General features: G+C 39.2%; 1 protein-coding gene across 4 annotated transcripts in view; it reads right to left on the bottom strand.

The window, feature by feature from the left end:
- The window catches only part of rgs7b (regulator of G protein signaling 7b), a 73,218-nt gene extending 61,713 nt beyond the window's left edge, over nucleotides 1–11,505 (bottom strand). For 2 of the 4 annotated variants that reach the window (XM_064320475.1, XM_064320486.1), the window contains exons 1-2: nucleotides 11,329–11,504; nucleotides 10,293–10,407 (exon numbers count right to left, since the gene is read on the bottom strand). In XM_064320475.1, coding sequence (XP_064176545.1) covers nucleotides 10,293–10,370 — 78 coding nt within the window. In that variant the 5' untranslated portion in view covers nucleotides 10,371–10,407; nucleotides 11,329–11,504. Of the gene's footprint in view, nucleotides 1–10,292; nucleotides 10,408–10,897; nucleotides 11,085–11,328 lie in introns of those variants that run through there. The other 2 variants (XR_010328113.1, XR_010328117.1) reach the window with 2 other exon arrangements.
- Nucleotides 11,506–13,540: the final 2,035 nt, after the last annotated feature.

The raw sequence follows: 13,540 nt of genomic DNA, 5'->3' as shown, positions 1-13,540 counted from the left end.
CGTACTGAACTTGCGTGACCTTTAGTTTCTGCGGGGAGGGACGAGCATGCTGGGTAATACATTACATTTCTCTTTCCAGACACAGAGCGCAGAACAAATGGAAGAAAATATTGACAATGCAAATGTCTACACAGAAGTCTCAGCCTCTTGAGTGCAGACTTTATTAGAGAATCAATAGCAGGGTTAGGAGTGACCTGCCGGTCAAGTCAAAGAGCTGCAGGAGGGAAAGGGATCACAGCGAGCACCATCTACATGAGCAGTCGTGTGTGTGTGTGTGTGTGTGTGTGTGTGCATGCTCACATGCCTGTATGTGTTCTTGTGTGTGAGCACATGTATGTGTACATTCAGCAACATCCACAGATGTTAAAAAGGAAACACAAATTTATTGCAGAAAGTGTGTAAGACTGTGGATGAGAAAGATTCAAACAAGCAAAACTAGTTCATTTAAATACAGGCAAGTTTCCTTGCTTCATCCACATATTTTGTGGCCGTCTATGTACATTACAGTAAACCAGTAGATTTTGTGATTGCTTCCTTGAAAATGAGCGTCTCTTCTATTATTCCCCAAAAGCAGCTATGCAACATGGTTTAAATGCTGTTCATAAAAAGGCAAAAGGCATAGTAAACTAGCCTCATAACTCAAAGGGAGCAAAATTTTAAATTCCAGATAGTGCTTTGCAGTTGTATGCATGGTGCTTTTCTGGAATTGCTTCAGCGTGTTATCCAGCTGTGTATATGGAAATAATGTTGAATGTCAAAAAAGATAAATGTCAAAAGTGAGCTGCTTAAGTTGCTATGGATAAATGCACCAGCACAGAAAAAATCATCTAAAATTAAAGCTCATAATTTTATGTGCATTTTCTGAAAATAGGTATTTGGTATTTGAGTAATAATGCAAACTTAGTCATGCTTTGTCTACACATTGATTTTTTCAGAGCAAGAGCAAAGATAAACACAAGGCCATAGCCCTGATACTGAAGTAAAACCCCAGGTTACAGATTGATATGCATGTTTGATATGCATGTTTTCAACAAGTCATTTCAGTGAGTGCTATTTTGCATATGAATACATTCAATAAGTATGCAGCAATTCTTAGCAGTTGCCAATGATGGAATATGAATCAGCTGGCCTTAGAGGCAGACAAGAAAAATTTAAGAAAAGTATTCACCATTACGTATTTACTTTGAAAAAACAGATTTATACGTTGCAAGGCCAAATTTCTAATTCAACACAATTGGTCTCTTTAATGAATAAATCAGTAGTCACAATGAAAGTATTTTTTGGCAAAAAGAATTTCCTTTTAGACTTCAGCGTAATAGCGATATTGTGCCATGACATAAAATATGTTGAAACAAGGTACAATGTTCCTTAAGTATGCGATAATTATTAAAAGTTACCAATGATGGCTCATTGATCAGCTGGTGTTAGAGTGAGGCAAGAATTCAAAGTATTTACTTTGAATTGAAAAAACAACTTCAATTGTTGAATGGCCCATTGACAAATCTTATTTTCTATTCATCACAATTTCTCTCTGTAATTAATAAATCAGTAGTCACAATTAAAGTTTTTTTTCTATTTAGACTTCTGAGTAATAGTGATATTGTGCCATGACTCATTATAAAATATGCTGAAACAATGTACACCCACATTGGCAACAAAACGATCTTTGACGAGTGATTGAATGACTCATGCTAACTCGGGTGATTGATGGATTTCAATTGGCTGACTGATGGACTTCCAAATGGAGAGAGACTGTACCCCAAAATATTGATTCTGTATCAAATAACTGACAGTAAATGGCAGAGGTCAGGTTGGGGTAGGTTACCTGATCCTGGAGTAGTCTGGAATGCTACTACTACCCCTAAAACACAAGCAGCGTTAAGTTGTTCATAGCCGGCTTCATACTGCCTGAATCCCAGCTGTTGTGCTGAACCCGTTCAAATCCACCCAGGTCCCCATGGCTACCGACCCTCTCTTCATACACAGCACCTGTCCTCTGTTCGGTCAGTTCAATCTGTTCCTCCTGTTTGTTATACGTTACCCTTGCTGTTTTACCAACTGTTACAATCCACCTGAAAAGCTCCAGAAGTTATTCACAATTAAATCCTTTTTTTATGGGGACACCAAAATACATTTCACATCCATGCACAAAAGGTCTATTTCTGTTGGCTAAAACATTGGTCTTTGATGTATTATTTCTTTGTTGAGTGAGTATTGATTAGTGGCTTTCAGAGAGAGAAAGAGAAACTGTCTTTATTTCTGAAATCAATATAGGTCCCCAATCCAATGGGTCCGTATCTGTGGAGCTCTTTGATGAAGGGAAAATCACCCTTTTTTCTAATTAAGCAGATGAATTTGGACATTGGGAAGTACACAAACTTGCATCTTCATTCAGAAGCAGATGAAATTTATAAAATGCTTTGACAGAAGACAGGTTTACTGTGAGATGGGGGGAGGGGGGGGGGCAAAAGATGTCACAGTAGTGTGACAGAAGCAGTACTTAAGCACCGCGCCTTTGAAAATTCCTTCCTTTCACTGAACACTGAACATTTGTCATGATAATGTCAGATGGTATTTGCATAACCAGAAGAATGGGGGAACATGAGTGGTGGGTTTATTTTATGGTTAAACTGTAGATATCAGAGGCGCCAGTCAGGCTAAAAATGTAGATGCAGTTGCCCAGGATTATGGTTATACAAGGTAGGGATGCATAAGCTTTTGATAGTGAGTTCATGGCATAATGTTATATTGCTGGGAGTAAAATTTCAGGTGACTGGAAATTTACTCGATGAGCAATTACTGCTGAGCTGTCATCAACACAGACGTCAATAAATAGTGCAGTACAATATGCTCAAAACATGATTTATATTCACATATTGAGTGAAAGTGAAATCTGATCAGGTGAAAGTGATACCTAATTCTACCATTTCGAACATTTGCGTATCTTCTGAAACAAATCCCCCTGTGAGTTTATGTCAGAAACCGTGCTCTCACAGAATCAGAAAAGGCAGGAGTGAAGAGAGAGATTAATGTCCACGTATGTTTATGCGTGTTGCCAACGTGTGCTTTGTTATCAGTTTTACAGTAAGCACAAACATCAAAGCGTCGTTGGGCATTTACATAACCGCTGTGTCTACTTCCTCTCAGTCCAAAATAGTTTAATTTTTTTACGGACACGAAATCCTGACTGGAGCTGGTATCACAAATATGAGGGGGGGACATCAAAGGGGAGATTAAGAGTGGGGAGTGGTACAGCTGGCAGAGCACCACAGAGACAGGAAAGAGGAAGGGGAAACCCTATTAATGATTCATCGAGAGGCGGGATTGAGAGGAGAGCAGGAAGCGCCCGCTCCATTAAATGTCCTCACTGCTCTCTCATTTGATCCTAGTTCCCGTTGTCTTAGACGAGTCCATTATGATGATATTTCGAAATCGTGGAGCCCAGCTAATTAAGTATGCTGGACGGATGTAACCGGGAAGGTTGAGACTTCCCAGGGGCACGAGGTCTGAGATCTCTAAATCTGTGCCGATACCCACAGGTGAATCGGTATCTCAAATTACCGCAAAGGCCCGATGTAAAACAGTAATTTGGCAAGTGCCAACTGGCTGCGTGAAGCATATATCTGTGAAGACATTTTATATCCCTTGGACAGCAGTCTTATTTATTTGGCACTAATATTTCGTCAAGGTCTTGAAACATCTCGGTTGTGCATATGGTATCAGCCACTGTAATAGAATTTCTTATTAGAAAAGAATATTACAACTCCTCAGTTGGAAGAAAAAACGTGGTGTGTCATAACTCTCATTGCAGGTATGCTCCTGTTTTACATATAAAAGGAGAACCCAACATATTGCTAGCTATTTTAACAATGTAGTCTCTCAAAAATGCATACCTTGCATGATCCTTCATCACTTTGGCTTACGAATAGATCTGATGTCACAACTGATTGAAATCACAATTCTTCCCTGACAGTAAGTGCTTCAGTATCATTTATTTAATTGACTTGTGATTCTCGGACGACACATTCTCATTTAGATAATTTTGATAATTTCGACTTATTGACGCAGCAAATAACTGCGGCCGAGTGATTTCCATAAACACATTTGCAATGCGTTTCAGGGGAAAAACAAATATAATGCAGCACAAAGCCAACAGCAAAGATTGCACTGAAAATGTCGGTAAGTTTCCTTTTTCTCTGCAAATTATGGCATTTATTATTAACTGTTAGGAAACAAATGAATATCTCACCATGTACCACAGAGTAATGAGCTTACCAGGTCTTATCCCAATGATATTTACTGAAATGATCATCCTGTCCCAATGTCCACAAGTCACAAAATGAATTGTGTCACTGTTGGTCTTGGATCACACACGGATATGGTCATTAGCTTTTACATACATTAAACAAGGTTTGGTTCAGTACCTTCATTGATTATTGGACATTTATTTTTCTCATAGTGTTTATATTGTCTGCAATGTTTCCTCTTTGTACGGTGGTGGATCCTCTGCCAGAGCAGCCTAGTGGTAGACATGGAGTGAACTGCAGTACAGTGGGAACAGTACACCTCAGAGTAGAGGCACAGAGCCAAGTCAGAGCACGGGAAACACAGTCAGGACTACAAACCCAGTTCATTAGTCTAATGTCTGCTCTATGGATAGGTCCTGTTTCGCTGCACTCAGAAAATCACTCCACAGGGACCTATTGACCTCAGACACATTCCAATTTGTGAAAGAGTCTTTCAGTGTGCGTGTGTTTACCTGTGGTGCGGGGGCTCAATTTTAAGACAAATAAACTGGCCGATAGCTACGGTCTCGTTGCGACAAAGTGTCTCATTTTTGTTGGGTCACAGAACAGGAAAATGCAATTTTGGGTCATGCTGAATGTCTCTACTGGATGGAATGCGTAGAAAATCAAGCCTCTTAAACAGTCAGGGTCTGGTGGCTAGACTGCACTCCTCTGAGCATGGTGATTTTAATTTTGGCAGGAATGACCTGCTGATACATCATAGTGCACATGCTCCAGTGTTCCTATAAAGTGGGTATTAATAGACTTCTAGGGAGGGATGAATCAGAGCTGTGCATCATCGATGACATCGCCACATGCACTTCCACCCGCCCCACCCCTTCTGCCCACCCCCATTACAGTCTAAATCTACTTTCTGCTTCAGAGAGTTGTCTGGGAATACACAGGGGATCACAGGCCTCTTAGCTAGCAATGTCATCCAGCCTAATGATGCTAAGGCCTCTTAGCACCGCGCCACTCTGCTGTGGGGCTGGCAGCAACCGGGGAAAACCCTCCCCCAGTCACAGCAACGGAAAGAGAAGAAACCCTCTCAGAGTCTGTTCTCTGCTTGGTCACCCCCTGGCCACCCCCTGGCCTTCTGCAACACACCATTTTGCATACTTACAGAAGCACTACTCAAAGACGTGTGCCAATGCTTACTCCAGTACATGAATGTATTCTTTCATTAATTTCAGGGGTAAATAATTACCGTGAATATACCTAAAGGAATGTTTCATTAGAGAGCTTCGGGTGCATTTCGAGGCAAAAATGTTGATGCTTAAGTTGCTACAGTGTTACATATTTTCAAGTCAATCCAGATACTGTCATGTGAATTTGGTCATATGAACTTTAGGGCTCAAAACAGTGTCGGGGTGTGATTCAGTATAAATGGCATTTTAATATGACTTTGTTTCGACTTTTGAAGGGAGGTGGGATAAATTGTCGCCATTCATAAGCATGACATTACCAGGTCTGGATATGCGAAGAGTCAGGGTCCACCCGTGGGAGACCCACACACAATTAATGAAATATGAGAGTATGAGAGTTCAATAGGTCATACATTTTTCCTTTCAATACCAATGAGAGACAATTGGTTAGACTTCATGTGAAAAAAGCAATCACACAATCTGACAGCAGAATGGTAACCTGTCAGACACAACAACATCACTAATAAGAGATTTGGAGTGGAACATTTCAATCTTTGAAGGAGATCCTCCATTTTAGCAAAATGGTAATGTTGCTTTGCTCTGTGGTGCACCAGAGTTCTGTTCCTGGCTCAGACAAGTCACCTCTTCGCCTCAAATAAATTAAAAGAAAAACTGTCACTTCAGTAGTTTATTAGGAATACTACCATCAATTTAGTAGATTGGCATTTACATCCAACTATTGAAATTCAATGAAAAGCTTAACTGTATGTGAATTATGATATACCTATTTGGAAGATAACCCAACAAGGCAAATGTGGCATAATAATACATTGAATTAATTAGTCTTAGTCATAAAACTGAAGACAAAAACATACATTAAAAGACAATAATATGATAGGATAACTGGAAAATAACAGGATTGCTATAGGATTGCTATGAATCTGCAGTAGACCACCTAGAAATGTTATATCAAACAACAGTTTTTTGTGACCAATACCATGGAAAGAATGCTAATTCTCATATAAAACAATAATAAATCATATCAGATCACACATGTATATTGTATGCATGTATGTATCTACAACAGCAAGGAGTTCAGTCCTTTATCAGTTTTGTTTACTTCATTCAAGTGATAAGTAACATAATTACTAGAAGAATGTAGAACGCTCAACTATTATATAACTCTATTCTGCCTGAATACAATTGAAACTGCTGCTGTGTCAAGTTAATTCTGTTATTATTGAACTGATGACTATTCACAGTTACAATGAATATTACTTTAAATGCACCATCCATGTTTGTGTTTTTTCTTAAGCTGTGTGCCTCTAAGCATTATTATTATGATGCATCTCTCATGGTATATACGTACTGAGAGCGTACATGAAATCTCTGCAAATTGGTTGCTGGTGTCTTTTTCGACATAACCATGATCTGGGAATTTGAATTACCAGAACATCTTTATCAAAAGCACAAGTGCAGATAATTGCGCTTCCCCAACAGCATGTAGTCTGCCCTCTTTTATGGAAATTCTTGCCTGTAAAAATCCAGGATATGAAGGGGGAAATAAACCTAGGGCGGAGCTTGATCATCATTAACGGTAATGGTATTCATGCAGAAAGCATGTGCCTTTGTTGTAACGACTGGAGGATACTGAATGCTCCACTTGCTCTCTATTCATCCGTAAAGGGGCACATGGCCAGGATTAGAAGGAAGTGGATTTCATAACAGGAAGTGGACCTCTCACGCAAGGGTTGAGAAACGGCCATGAGTGTAAAGGAAGTAGTGGGTTGAGTGAATAAGTGACATTCTCACCACTTGAATGTGATGGTGGAATGTCCTCTCCCTTCAAATTGTTCCTCTACCAGAAATAAATAAATAAATAAATAAAACGCGGTGTTACTCTGCCTAATGATCGAGATCACATTGTGGATACCCCAGCAACATGTAGCACCCATTTAATAATAAATCTGTTGAGATGACTCAGTGGTGAATTAATACATTTAAGGACAGCGGTAAGATGAAAATGCGCTTATTGGAGAAGTGTTTCATGTTAATTAACATTGTCTTACTCATTTTAGTTTTATCCTATATGCCCCCACAGACGTTCTCTATCAACAATTTAAATTAAAAATAGCCGTAAAACATGAGGACCCACGTCAGACTTTCACTGCTTTTTGAAATATTAGACAAGGTTCCAGAAACTTCTGCCATAACACTCGACAAAGTACATGACCTAATTATGTTTACTGTGAAAGGCTGACATAAATTGAAATGTTTTAGGGCCAATTTTTATAGTTTCCATTTATATTTTTTGTTCAACCATTTTATTAATTATTCCTTCAGTTTTGAGTGCAATGAAAGACGGTTGAAACCTACGGCTGTTTTCAAGGCTATGAGAAGCACTTTCTCACTCGGTCTCATTGTACACATATTGCAGAAGTTAGAATGATTCACTGAATCATATTTGAACATGTTTCTGAAGCGCTCATATAATTATATTTATAAAAATGTATAAAAATCGTAAAGATAAAAAAAAGCAGCATAACATCCACAACAGTTAACCTTAGGAAGCATAGAGGCAGTAAATGATAAATCCCCATTAATTTGTTTCAATGATCAGATACCTGCAGGCAAATTATAGTACTAAGCAGCAGAGTAATTCTTTCAATTACACACACGTTAACTAAATGAGGTATGTGCACTCTGTGTCATTTTTTGTTGCACGCGGTAATGCACCGTAACACGATACATTTATTGTACATGGAATTTTGATCATTTCAAAGGTATCTAGTTAATTCCAACTGCTCCTCAATCCAAACTGCATCTTCAGAAATAGATTGGCTATGTAAGTGATCAAATTTATGGTACCCACAATGCACACCTCTCTGTATCCACCTTTTCACACTATACGTCTCAGCTGCAGATAACCATCAGCCACTTTCCAATTACTCCAGAGCACTTCGCTCATTCACTTTCAATGTTTCACCACCATATGTTTCATGGTAATATGTAAACAAGCAACTTGACATTAATTTCAAGTGCACTGCATTATAGAGCACATGTCCCCCTCTTTGAGTCACCTAGCTTGCCCGTCATAAGAACTGTCCACTTTTGGAAGCCATCTTCAGATTATTTTTTTATCAGTTGTAAATAAACTGCTTATGCTTCTACAGAATGAACAAATTAATGAAAGTTAATTGAATTAAAGTTAAAATTAAAAGCAGTAAAACACATTTGTTCATTTCATTCTCACTTAACAGAGGGAAGAACAAGGTATAAACCAGTCCAGTCATACTATTCAACAGCCAAACAGCAGCTACTTGAACCAGTACCCATCACAGTAAAATGTTCAACATTAAATCAGCTCAGTTAAATGAGAGCACACATGGTCCCTATTGAGCACACATGGCTACCCTCAAATGTATTCTGTTAAAGTGGAATTAACACTGGAAAGTTTTACTGTGCTCGAATACAGCAATGCAAAACACGATAAACCTTTTTTGAAGCCAGTCGGTGTTCTAATTTAGTCAGTTCCACTTTAAAAAATGTACCCACTGACACCTGTTCTAGTTTCATCAGTTGGGTGCTCCATTTCAGCTGATATATACTCCAGTCTGCATGTAACACACCGGGGATTCGACCGTTTTTCAAGGATGTGTCAGAGGTCGTGTCAACAATGATGGTGACCCCCTACACAGATTTGACTGACAGCACCTCTAACACCACTCTCGCACAGGCTCAGGCCTGACCCCAGGAGAAGGTCAAACAACACTCCCCCCCCCCTCCAGGTCGTGGGTCACTGCTGAAGTGTACCATAGGCCTGATTTATTTAGACCAAGATCTCATTTACTTTGCTGTCAGATCCACATCTACTGAATTTATTTATTTTTATTTATTTTTTCTAAATAGTATTGTCAATGCACATGACAGGTTTTATGCACAATTAATACAGCATTAGATCAGATGTTACATACTTAAATTGGAGATCCAGATAAATATTTAATTAATACCATAGAAACACATCAGATTAATTATAGACATAATTTCTAAAAAAATTCATGTAGAACATGAACGATATAGGATAACTGTGCATGTTAATGTTAGGCCTATATCTTAATTTTTAGCACAGATTGCAGGGGCAAAATAATGAACCATAAGGAAAACGTGTAACGACAGTCACGCCAATTTCATATTACATTCGGGGGGAAGCAGTGCCCCTCTGGTGTCCTTTACAGTGCCACAACACCCAGGGTACCACAGATCAAAATTCATAAATGCCCTGCTCTGAGACCAGACAAGTTATGAGGAGGATGTTGGCTTCAATTAGTACACTCTAATTGATAGGGCAGACCATTTCAGCTTTAAGTGAAAGTTATCATTGAGAAAAGAATGGCATCCTATGAGTAAGGATCCATAAGGATCAATGTTTTGATTCACTGAAGGTGATTTGATATGAAGGTGATCTGACATGTGAAACTATAGCGCATAGACTGCTTAGGCCAAACCTACCTAAATGCTTTTTTTGTACTCAGTACAACACTTGAACACACTCATGTGCAAAGTACCAGCTGTTTAAAAGCAATACAGCAATGTGTTCTAGGACCACAAAAGTACAGAGGAAGAGCTTTCTGATGGTTACACAAATATATTTCCACAAGTAAACAAAGTTTAGGCCCGTTTATGTTACACTGAAAACCAACATTACTCTGTTTCATCCAAGATACTTACTAACCCTTTCATTGAGCATGCGGGTATTAACTTTAATTAGCCGGCAACACACAGGTTTGATAAATAGCCCCAAACTGACATCTAAATGCATTTGTGTTGGAAGGGGCCTTAAAATAGCAATCGCGTGCCTTACCTTTCTGTAAACCAGCATGTTGGGGGATTCGTCCGCCACCCCGTTGCTGCTTTGCCCATAATTGTTTGTCTGCGCCATGACCCAGTGCGATAAACAGCCAGTGTGTTATGTGCGACTGAAAGAAACGAGAAACACCAACTGAAAAAATTGACTTGCAGGTATCGCCTGTATCTGTGCATGCAGTGCTCTTGTTTCAATCGGTGACGCTTAGGCGCAGCGGGTAAGTAGCTATCGCTTGCAAGTAGGTAGCTACCTTCGGCTCAGTTCGTTTTTATCAAGCGTAAATGGTAGAGTCCGGTACCTTGCTACGAAGAATTCGTAAAGATACTGCTGTTGGCATCACATTTAGCACATATGGTTAGTGAAAGCTACTAAAACGAGAGCAGGTAGAACAGAATAAACAATAAGTAATTGTTATGATTAACGGTGTATTGTTATTAATAACAACGACAGCCATGAGCGGCTTTACAATTGCAGTGGAGTAAATATTAAGGTTATACATGCATTGAAAATGAGAATAAACCATTGGAATCGTCTAAGCTCTGAGTCTTCTTTTCTGAAATGTCGCCCTTTCTGTCAGTCATGTAATGTATCTGAATACATACCATGCGTTTAATTAAAACCTTACGGTGAATACAGCAGTGCAGAATAGAGTGGTGATGCGTGGCTGCTTTCTCACGATTTCAAAACAAATTCATTTCTGACGTCGATTTACATGATCGCCCCGAATGCACCTTTGTTCATAATATAACATTAATTGTCGAACGTCGTTCATTTCACTTCCAGCGATGTACGATCTGTTTTGCATATCAGCATGCACAGCTTGCTCTGGTCATCAATAAATTAATTTCCATCCCTTTCCCTACACTAATGAAATGGCAGGCTTGAATTTGCACAGTGAAGCAACAGCCATTAGCAATTTCAGGACCTGAGACAGCTACCGTGAGATCTGCAACGTCCAATCAATCCATTACATTTTCTAAAGAGAAAAAGGGTAAGTGAACGTAAATCAACATCGTTATTATGTGTGAATTACCTCCGACAAGCGCTGCTTGCGAATAAAATCCTGTTTGCTTTCCAAAAATACGCTGTGCAGTTTGTCAGCTGGCAGACGAAGGAATGTAATGATAATTCATTGGAAATGATGAAAATCTGGCACTCGATGTCGACCTGCTACCGCTTCCCTCTTCCTTCAAAACGAAGCTGTAGAGCACAGGCGCGCGGCACCCACAACTTGCGTGTGAACGCGCCTCGACCTCTGACCAATCACGTGCAAGGAATCAAAATGTCCTGAGCGCCTAGGCAACTGCGCACAATAGGGCATCGACCTTCATCTAGATCCAGAATATTTGGGTTTTCAATCCAGTCATAATTTTCCTAAGAGTACGATAGTCATAATGAAAGTAATAAGAATATTGATAGTTTTGAGGATCACTACCAGTATGTAGAAGAACATTATGCAGAATAACATAGGGCAGTTCTAGAAATAGAGGCGGTGCTGGTGCAATGTTGAATTGTAATATTAATATTAGTGCTAGTATCAGAAACAACATCAATTTCAGCACTGGTATTACCTGCAGTGAGTATAACTGTATCACTATTAAAAATGGCACATTTACTGTTACATTATATTATTCGTTGTTATCGGCAAAAAGCTACATATAATTCATAATTCCTCTGAAATAAAAAGACCTGAGTCCAAGAGAATCGATGGTTTCAATATTTAGTCTTTGGACCTAAGATCTGTAGTTCTGGGGCTAGAAACCTTTCAAAGATGTCTGTGTTAACAAAATGGAGGCAAACGCATAGCCTACAAATAATTAATCATCTGGGGAATTTGGAATGTGATGTTGCAGTTCAGGGGCACTCATCTGAGAAACACTAATTATAACTCAGATGTTCCTGGGATTATAGGAATTTTTATGAGGCCACGTCGTGTGTATTTTCCACCTCAAGTGATGTGGTTTCATCTGGTCACATGAAGTTTTATAAGTGTCCTGTATTTAAAATGTGAGAAATCTTTGTCCTGGCTTCAAACCCACAAATGTCCCCTGGAAGACCCTAGGCACTGGAGGCTATTTATGTTTTTAACTATCTAAAGAGGGTTTGTTGGGCCTCATTATGTTCATTTCCCAGTCTAGTGCTAATGCCTGGCAGTAGAAAAGCCTCTATACATGGGTGGCCGGTCCCAAGGGTGGGATTTAAGAGGATTGTTTACCTGCATTATGTATCAGAACATTGGCCTGAGCTTCTTGTTAGCATACAGACCTTTAAATGATCAGATGCAAAATACAATGCTGTAGTACAAAGTACACCTTATTGAGGGTGCAGTTAAAGATCCATTTTCACCTCTTATTTTTTGCTCCCCTAAAATGGGGGGACTATGTATAAAAAGGGCTGTATTTTCTACATGATTCACTCAATATGGATGTACATACCCTCAAATTAAAGCTGATAGTCTGCACTTTCACCTTTTAATTCAAATCCAGTGTGCTGGAGTACAGAGTGAAAACAACTAAAATTGTGTCACTGCCTGAAATACATTTGCATTTAAACAAAAATGCTGAGCAACTGGACAAGAATTGCAGTTTTTGTAACACGAAGGCTATTCGGTCTGGTAATGCCTATATGCAAATGTGTATGTCACAGGGGGTGTAGATGGAGGTTGTTTTATAGCCACGTCCTTGAAAGAATCATGGAAGGGGACCAACCCTAGCTGGATAGCTGGAATACAACCACACACACACACCCCCTCCCCTTTTGGCCAGGGGTTTTATTCCAAGTCACGTTACGTTCTCTTCTGTGATCCAATCTTTATCTCTAACCCTCTCTTGCTTCCCACTGTGAAAAAGAGAAAAATATATAAAAAAGGAAAAAACTGCCCGCTCTCCTTAAAAAAAAGAAGAAAACATAGTGAAAGAAAATGGAAAGAAATGTTAAGATAGAACTGGTAAGCCGTATTGTGTGAATCATGTAATAGCCATGGAAGCCATAGTTACAATCTACTCTTTAAAACTGGTGTGCATACAGGTACAATTCTGTGTTTGCTGTATGAGGAAAGATGACGTTAATAATAACCACAGTAAATGTGCCTCACAAGCAAAACAATTTTACACCTCAGTATGATTGGAGATGCATTCTAACAAGATGATGTGGAACAAATGAAACTGAAAAGGAATTCAATTAACCCCAATCCACCATAGAATAGGCTGACCAGACATCTGCGTTTTCCCAGGCATTTCTTCTGT

This window comes from Anguilla rostrata, chromosome 2 (genome assembly GCF_018555375.3).
Source record: "Anguilla rostrata isolate EN2019 chromosome 2, ASM1855537v3, whole genome shotgun sequence".
Classification (NCBI taxonomy): domain Eukaryota; kingdom Metazoa; phylum Chordata; class Actinopteri; order Anguilliformes; family Anguillidae; genus Anguilla; species Anguilla rostrata.
This window is presented reverse-complemented; position numbering and strand designations above follow the sequence as displayed.